This window comes from Phalacrocorax aristotelis, chromosome 4, assembly GCF_949628215.1.
Source record: "Phalacrocorax aristotelis chromosome 4, bGulAri2.1, whole genome shotgun sequence".
NCBI lineage: Eukaryota > Metazoa > Chordata > Aves > Suliformes > Phalacrocoracidae > Phalacrocorax > Phalacrocorax aristotelis.
The window spans coordinates 84296616-84305817 of NC_134279.1; the positions used below are offsets into that span (position 1 = coordinate 84296616).

Consider the following 9202-nt stretch of genomic DNA (forward strand, 5'->3'; position numbering starts at 1 on the left):
TGCAGGCAGCGGTGGAAAACGCGGGTGACACCCATCCTGCAACCCCAGCCCTGAGCTAAACACACCCGTTTCCCCTCCTGCGCGGCGCTGGTGGGCTCCGGCCCTCAAACGGGCTCTGAGCAGCGAGAGGCAGGGGTAGCGGCGCTGACGCTGCGCACCAGGAGGGGCAACCTGAACCGCCTGTGCTTTGCTCGTGTCTCAATTCGAGTGGAGGAACCAGCGGCTGGGGAGAAGGGGCCAGAGCACCACCGGAGGAGTTCGGGGAACGCTGCTGGGCTGCAGCAACAAACCTCAGGGTGTACGGAGAAAGGAGAGACAGTACTGAAAATACCACAGCGGTGTGCTGTGAGTAAGCAGCCACACGCCTCCGGACGCCGCAGCCGCTGCCGCTCACCCCGGACAAAGGTTTGAGGAGAACCGGAGACAGCTCTGCAGTAGACAGCGGGGATTAGAGCCCTGCAAAGACTTCCAGATAACGAGAGGGGAGGTGGCACAGGATTTAAAGATTCATCCTACGGACACACACAGACGTAGCGAAATGAAAAGGCAGCAACACTTGCTGAAGAGCCACGCTAAACCTGGAGGTTTGTTGTTGCATTTCCAAGGCCACCCCGTCTCCGTGCAGCTGACGCACTTCTGGTCTCCACGTTCCTGTCTGCCGGCTCAGGGAAGCAGCGGCTGCTGCCGGATCCTGGGCACGTTAAGTGAGGGTCTAAAGAGCACGTGCCTTTTCTCCCTAGGTCCTAATAACTGAGGGGTAAGAAAAATGACAGCAGGCTCCCAGTGCTGGAAGGCCTGTGGCTTTTGCAGAGGTTCAGCGCTCGGAGGGGCGATGTCCACTAACGCACGCTCGGGAAGCCCAGACCTCCAGGAGCAGCGGGGGAGGGTGCTCGTACAGCCCCTCGCCAGCCCCTCACCCTAAGCCTGTACAGATCCGTCACACGGAAAACTGAATTTTTAGCTGGGAAGTCTGAATCGAGAACGAGTGAAAAGATCCTGTAAGCGTTAAGGAGGACTTTCATTTTCTATCAATACGAGCAGGCTGAGGTTGCACACGGAAGGCTGAGCTTTCCAGCGCTCTGTGAGAAACAACACTCGCGAGGGTATACTGAGCAGGAAAGCCTCCTTTTTTTACTGCATTAAACCCCACCCCTAAATTAAAACTGGCTTGCTTTAAACGTTTCCCTGTTCAGCTGCACATGCTAATTGGGGGATCCAAAGCAGAGATGAATTAAAGCGGCCAGGCCGTGGCAGACCCGAGCCCCCTGCAGCGGCAGCGAGCTGTTGGAGCTCCCTGCGGGGGAAGGTGAAGGCGGAACGCCAAGGGACGTGAACGCCAATTCAAACTCCCCCTCCGCTCATGGGACCGGCAAAATTCACGTCTCACAGGAACACCCCGCTTCTCAGGCCTCGTCACCCCTTTCCGACGCCTCTGGGCACGGTCTGTGCGGCTGAAGGGTAGATTTCATTTTGCCAAACAAAGGGGAATTTTGCTTTCTACTGGCCGGGAGAGGGGAAAAAACAACAACAAAAAACTCAAGCCTATTCCGAACCGTGAAGTGTGCGTTCAACAAGCGCTTGGCGCACGTCGCCGACAGACCGCCCAGCACAGGAAGCCATCAGACCTTTTTCCACAAGCTCCCAGGACGCCCAAGCGTACCGCTAAGTAATTACTCTCAAAGACAGACCCCAGAGCGGGGCAGCCCTGGCAGAAGGCAAAAAGAACAACCCACGAGGTACCAAGCAAGACGAGCTACTGCAGAGCGCCGAGCGGAGAGCGCTCGCTGCCGGAGGGCTGGGAGCGAGGCACGGCTCGAGCGGCTCGTGGCCTGGAAGCTGCAATTTCACAGCATCACGGCGGTTCAAGCTTTCCTTCCACATGCACCCCCAGGGAGGACTGCCCCCCCACTCCAGGGAGGACTGTCCCGTTGCTTCCCACCAGCCAGAACTGCCTGGAGCGACTTTTGCATGCAGTGCGTTGTGATCCCCAGAGATGAGGGAGGCCCCGCAGAGGGGACGCCGGGAGAGGCGCATGAGCCAGGAGAGGCGAGCGTGTACCCAAAGCAGGGACGGAGCCCTGGAATACCTGCCGGCACCCCTCGGCAGCCGGCACCCCCTCCCCAGCGTGGGGACCCCCGCGGCCGTTCCACAGTGGAGCCTCGTCTGGGCCCAAGCAAGGGAGAGGAGAGGTTTTGGGGCGAAGGGGACCAGCCGTACCTCTTTTGGGGACTTTCAAGGCAGCAGATTCTGGTGTTTCGGGGGATGTTGTATCCGCTCCATCTTCAAAGACCTGGATCTGGGAAAAGTAAAACAACTATTATCACAAAAAAAACCCATAAGCAGGATGTGATCAGAAAACAGGTCCATTCTGGTGGCAGATTTAAACAGTGCAGACTGCATTTTTTTGGCACGGACTTTTAATTTAGTCACTCAAGCTCAGCTATGCGACCATCCTCCTTCCTCGGGCTTCCTGAAAAGAGCGAAATATTCTTTATTCGCATAGGGAATAAAGAATATTCACATAAGGAATAAATGAAGTCAAAACTCAGGGTTCGACAGCCCAGAACATCTTTAGCAGTTCCATGATCCCCCTCCCAGTTCATGAACTTTGGTCTGGCAGCTATTTTAAGTTACTGACCCATGCCAGAAAGCTCAGTTTTTTGGTTTTTGTGTGTTGTCTTAGCAAAAATAATTTTAAAATTCATCTTTCTCTTCATAAGGAAAACTGCTTCTCTCTGAAGCAGAGCACTCCAGTGACTCAGAACGCAGCGGGGTCTGGTTTGGTGTTTAATCCGAACGCTGCGGGGCTCCCCGGGGAGCCCCAGGACGCACAGGCAGGAACACTCCCAGGTTGAGCCGTGCTAAGTTATCTAAGGGTTGAAGGTTTAGGGCTATCTCTTTGGTAACTATTTTTGCACACATTTTTGCCTGATAAATACAGAAAGCAATGCTGGAAAGGATTAGATCACTTCTTGAGAACCATCCCTTCACCTTAGAAGATCAACACTGCCTGAATCGTTCCTGACAGGTATTTGCCTGATCCCTTCCACGAAAACCTTAAGCCTGGGAGTTCAGTTTAAAAATAAAAATAATCTCTAAACCTGTCAGTCACAGCTTCTATTTTGGGAAGATGCCCAAGTACCAGGACCCTACTCTCAAACTAAAAAGAGGCAAGGAGACTGAGCGAGGTTATGCCACAGAAATCACGACAACCACCCCAGTGCCGAGAACACTCAAACCTCAGTTTTAAAAGCGAGGACGAGGCAAGCGCCCCTCGGATCGTGCTGGAAGCGGGTCTCTGGCACAGCCAGGCGCACCCGATCTTCGCAGCGACTTGGCAACGCACAGGTCTCTGCAACTTTTCACCAAACGCAGCAAAACCAGACGTGGGGACTGTGGAAACGGGATCCCGGGGGAGCTCCTGCACCAGGAGTGCACAGGAGTTTATCCAAACCGAGGGTGGGATTCGAGTGCTCTTGGGGTTCCCCGCCAGGGACGACTCAGGTGGCAACACCAGACTTGCTGGGCCACGGCTCACGACAAGAAGGTGGCAGGAACCAGAACAGGGCTGGCTTTTGGGTTAGGCTGGAGAGGAGCAACGTGGTACAAGATGTGCTGCAGCAGCAGCAGATTTAAGCCGATGAGCTCCTCTGCCAAGCAGGAGTGGAGAAGGATGTCAAAATCAGTGGTAACGTTTCCACATGCCATAACAGAATACTCGTGTTCAAAATTACTTGCCCAAATACGAGTCCCAGGCAGGCAAAATGCTACAGTTGCCAAAAGATAATGAGTGGACACTTGGTTGGGAATGCCGGTCCGTGTTGACACAGCTGCTCGAAACAGCGCCCCAGCGCTCTGCCAGCTGGGCAACAAGCCGGGAGGGGACAGTCAGAAGCAGAGAGACAACAGCCCCTCTGTGGCACCCCCCTCGGTGTGGCCCGGCGAGCCCAAACTCCCCTGGCTCGGCCCCACAGCCGCGGGTGGCTCATGCCTCCATCACGGCGCTGCCGAGCCCCGGGCGCCCCGCAGCCACCCTGCCTCCCGTGCGGCGGGCCAGGAGGCTGCGGGAGGGGGGCCGGGACACCGAGGGGACGGCGTGACTCGGCTACGGGACGGCAACTCCGCCGGGAGACGGTAACGTCCCGAGAGCTACCGCGCTCGGAGGCGGTGCCCTGCACCGGCCGCGGCTCTCAGCTAGCGGCACCCAGCCGCCTCCCCCACGGGATGCTGAGGAGCACCCTGCGGTTGTTTCGGCCCTGGTGGCCCTCCAGCCCGCTTTGAGCGAGGCAGGGCACTGCTGGGACGCACACCTCCGCTGCCGCTGCGTCCCACGGGCTTGGCCCTCCCTGGGAGACGAGCACTCTGCTATAGCTAAAGCACAGCATCAACCCCCTGCGCGGGATCTACTCTGGTGATTGATGAAACAGAAAAAAGATGTACCCAAAGATCTTCGAAACTTTCCCGTCAGTACATTTTTAAAGCTGCACAATTAATTAAGAGACCAAGAATACTGCTAGGCTTTATTGATGCTGATATTCCTGGTGCTCATTTTTTCAGACACGTTTTTAAGTGCAGGGGAGAAGGGAAAGTCACTTAACCTTGGAAATTCTTAAAAACACTCTACAAGTGTTTAACAAGATGTGCTTGTATTGATGCAGGTGATCTGCTTCATAAGCAATGAGAAAAAAAAACATTTCTCACTCACAAATTTCTTTTCCCCTGAAAAAGATGATTTATTATTGACATTCAGCGGTCTGGCACGGTACGTACCCACAGGACAGCCACCCGCTGTGCTGGGGAGACCAGGGAACAAACCACGGGAGGAAGCCGCAGATGGATTTACGGCGGAGAGCACAAGCAGAGCATTAACTCTGCTGGAAGGGCGTCCTGCCATTTTCCAGGGCTATCTTAAACCCGGTTCTCAAAAAATTAATGCCCGCTCAGGTGAGGGCTGCCCACAGCACCCCCACCACCTCTGCTGGTCTGTCCTGGTGCAGGCTGACTCGCTGAGCCCAGTGCTGGAGGTCCCCTGGGAAGCTGTGCTCCGCTGTAAGAGCCGGAGAAATCGGCTGGAGAGCGGCAAGCCGTGGCCCCGCGCCTGCTCGGCGGCGGCTGCACGAGGCAGGCTCAGGGACTGCGGCGATTTGCCGTCCGTGCTGGGTGTGCTCCCCAAAGGCTGCGCTCCCCCGCGCTCATCACGTTCACCTCACAGGTGCAGAGGGACGGTCAGTGCCACGGGCACCGGCGCATCTTCGCACACGCACACCAGGGATTTGCTGTTTCGCGGGGGAGAGCGCGCAGAGACAAACTAGTCACCATCACCACGGAAAAGCAGCTTATTTTTAAGCACACTGTGTGCTCCTCAGCTGGGGAGACACAAAGACCCCAACCGTTCCAAAACCAAAGCGAGAAAGGGGAAGCGCAGCGAGAGGCAGCTGTCGGCCCCTCAGCCCTCCTGCACCCAGCTCCCTTGGGCCGGCTCCTGCAGCCCAGCAGGTTTTGAGTCCCGTAAGACTCTGCAGAGCACCCGCGAGCAGCCCCGCGGCAAAGCCACACGCCTCCCCACCACCACCCCGCCGTCGCCTGCAGACGGGACGGAAGCTCCTCTGCGCGCCCCGGGCGAGCAACGCCGCCGGCACCGCGGGCCGCGCTTGCAGCGCTGCACGTCACCAGGCGGCCGAGGGGTGCCTGGAGCACAGCGCCCGCCCGCGTGTCCCCCCTGGTCTGCCCGCGCCAGGATCTCACGAGTGTTGATGGGCAGAGACCCGGCACCAGGCTGCCCTGCGTGCTGAGCTGCCCTCCAGCTCCCTGGCCCGGGAGCCGCGCAGCCTGGTCCTCCAGACCAAAACTTTCAATTATGAACTACTTATTTACTTTCCCAGGTGGCAGGCACGGCTGAGCGCCGGACCATGGAAGCCAGGTCCACGAGTCCCAGCAGAACAGCCAGCAGAAAGCATTCACCTCTCATCGGTGAACCGGTACCACGCGTGACCCAAGGGCCCTTCTGACAGCCAGGACAGAGGATGCCGGGATCCACCCCAGGGCTCCTGCTCCTAAACACCCCTTATTTCACGTTCAGCTTCCCCCACGCTTCCTCAGTCGCCCACGGCTGACGTCCTGGGAGCGTCTGGGGGGGCAGCAGGAGGGTCTGTGGGAGGGGAAAGGAGCGCTCTCTGCGCCCTGCTGCCGAGACGCTACGGGGCCGAGCTTAAACCAACCGCTTTGTGCCAAGGACAGAGGAGAGGAGCTGAACGTCCCTCCCCATGGCGGCATGCTTGGAGCTCGCCAACCTGAGGGACTCGAGAGCAGCGGCGCTTTTCTGCGCTTGGGCTGTTTGAAGATTGCACAGAGAAAATTAAAATGGAAGAGGCTTGTTTGCACACAAATGGGCTCCTGGTTCCTACCTATGGTACGTGAACAGCAAAAGCTCAACAACCAAACCCAAGTCATGCATTTTTATATACTTTAAGGTAAACGTTATTTAATTAAAATTCTCTGACTTCACTTCCAGGTAAACACCCAGATACCGGTCCCAAACTTCACCTCCTACAGGTGACATGGCCAATAACTCTGGGAGCCAGCAGCCAGCAGCCAGATCCTACGCTTCCTTCTGGAGGCAAAGTAAAACCATGCCACGCTCTCTGGAATTCAGCAAACTTTTTTTTCACCCATTCATCTGAAGATGTTTCACCACAACGACATAAACTGGGCTACTCAAAACACTTGATGAAACGTGCCGAGAAGCTGCGTGTCAGACTGGAATGAGCCGCGGCTCCGGCAGGAGCACAGCCTCTGGCTCTGGAGCTGTTCTGTTCCCTCGCACGATGGAAGACAGAGAGTCCCAGAAACACGGCTCTCCCGGGAATGAAGGAAACTTATTTTATCCCTCCCCATCGGGCGCAAAGGGCCATTTTCCCCCTCTATTTAACCCAGCAGCCCGTGAGCCACACATACCCGCGCCAGTCCTGGCGAGCAGAGCCCCGGCAGGGCGCACGCAGAGGGAAGCGTACCTGTGACTGCCGCACAAAGATGCCGTGGTTTTCTTCACAGGTGAAGTATTTCCTGCCCTGCACGGTCCCGTCGTTCTTGCCCTTTGCTTCATCCAGGATGACACCGACCCACTTCCCCGTGGCAAAGAGGGTGGCACCGACGTAAGCCACGGTACCGCGGTGCCCCTTCCCGATGACTTCCACTCTGGAGCCCACCTTCAGGGGCTTGCTGCTCGCTTCCACGCTCATCCTGGTGCCGGTGCTGGATGCCTGTCAACAGAGAGAAGCATGGCAAGTTAAACACAGCCGGTGCAGAGGGACCCGTGGCTCGGACGTCACCGTCTCGCCCCCCTCCAGCACCCCTCAGCTGGGCTCTGCACAGGGGTCGGTCCCCCCTCACCTCTGCCGCCCTTTCTTTCGGGAGCCAGCAAGAGGTAACTCCTTCCGTTACAGCTGCCAAATGGGAACCACAAACAATGGCAAAACCACCATTAACTATTACTCTTCAGCTTTTATTAGGCACGCCAGGCTCACAAACCCAACTTATAAGTTCTTTTTATAAGCTTTGGGAAAGAAAACCCAACAAAACCATGAAGCAGCACATGTTAGCGCAGCCGCCCTTGCCTTAGCCTACACTTGCTCCGTCCTTTTTTCATTACACCCGAAACCGCCCGCAGCTTTCCAGCGTGACATCCTCAGGAACGGAAAGCCGACACAGGTTACTTTCCCACCCCGTTTCGTTGTCAGGATTTAAGAGGACCTGGCGGCCCACCACCAGCCCGAGCTAGACCACCCACCCACCCCAGTTTCCCTCCGAGGCAGGACCGCGGGGTTCCGATTCCAACAGCGGTTTCTATCAGGATGCCGATGAGCAGAAATCATCGGTGGTAAATTCACCAAGCTTTACAAGTCGTCATCATCGTAAACGTTATTCCACATCTACGCTCCAGTGTGCGTCATCAGGTTTCAGGCTCGCCACCCCTGACACGTGCCCGCTGTTTGAAGTTAACCACGCTGGTCACACCAGTAAGGTGACGGGCGTGAGGAACGCCACCGAGGTGCTCGAGACCACTACAATTTCAGTGAGACTGACAAAGTTTATAAGCGGGGGCAGGACAAGTAAGGTGCTGGGATCTTCTTCCCAGCCCAATGCCTCCTCCTCTGAAACAAGCCCAAGTGAAACAGACGAAGTTTATATTATATTGCCACAGAGCTAAATTCACTATATATTTTTAATTGTTTAAAAAGTAATACTCGCAGTCCCTCCTCACATGTTGATGCCTGTAAAAGGCTACTGCTTTTAAACACTATCAAGAGAGGGGGAGGTGACTGTCATGCTCAGCTTCAGTACCGCAGCTCGGCCCGACACTGCACCGTTGTCCTTACAGCGGCCTCGAAAATGAAGCACGTTTGGCATTTACATCACCCCGTTTGTCAGCAGCTCTGTTTATTGTGTAGAAAATATTTTGTTTTGATTGCTGCTGGGCTTGGCTTAAGTGAAAGAATATACTCTTTATTCAGAGGAGAACAGAAGGCTGCTCTCACTCCCCAAGCCGGGACGCAGAGCGGGGCTGAGGAAGGCGCTCCCAGGCTGGCGGCTGCAAGGACGAGCTCCGGCAGCGGCCAGACGCCAAGCGGGGCTCCGGCCGTCGCAGGTAGGCTTCAGCCTCTGCGACGCACCAGGGGTGTTCCGACCGCTTCTGGCTGGCACACGCAGAAACCCGGATCTCCACTGGGCATAGGGAGGTGCTGGGTCTGAATGCAGAACATACCCATCGCACTCAGGTGTTGTGACTAGGACCGAGACGCCGGTTTTACGCACAAAACTGAACCCCACTTTTCATCCAACTGGCAGAAATCAAAAGCACAAAATAATACTGTAGTAAAGCCAAAAATCAGTCACCATTTCCTAGCAAATAAACAAACCCAAGTCCTCAAATCTAAAACCTTACGCTACATACTCAAATAAACGTCTACCAAAATACTGGCTCCTTTCGGCTGTCAGGACTTGCAGCAATATCCTGCAAAGCACTCGCAACTTTAAATCACCGTGTCCCGCTTGTTAGAAAAAATGGGAGCAAAACTAAGGAAACAAGAAGCCTAACGGACAAGCTCAGCGCCCACAGCCGCCGGGCTGCCCGGGCACAGGCGCTCCCCGGGGGTGGCCGTCCGCCTGTACCGACAGTGGGACGACGGTGGAAGGTCCGTCCCAC

The 9202-nt window shown here is 56.1% G+C and overlaps 1 protein-coding gene across 1 annotated transcript in view; it reads right to left on the reverse strand.

The window, feature by feature from the left end:
• The window catches only part of DCTN1 (dynactin subunit 1), a 60654-nt gene extending 53395 nt beyond the window's left edge, over positions 1–7259 (reverse strand). Inside the window, 2 exon segments of the mRNA XM_075092322.1 lie at positions 2218–2296; positions 7011–7259. Of these exon segments, the coding sequence (XP_074948423.1) occupies positions 2218–2296; positions 7011–7238 (307 nt within the window). The 5' untranslated portion in view covers positions 7239–7259.
• Between the last annotated feature and the right edge of the window lie 1943 nt (positions 7260–9202).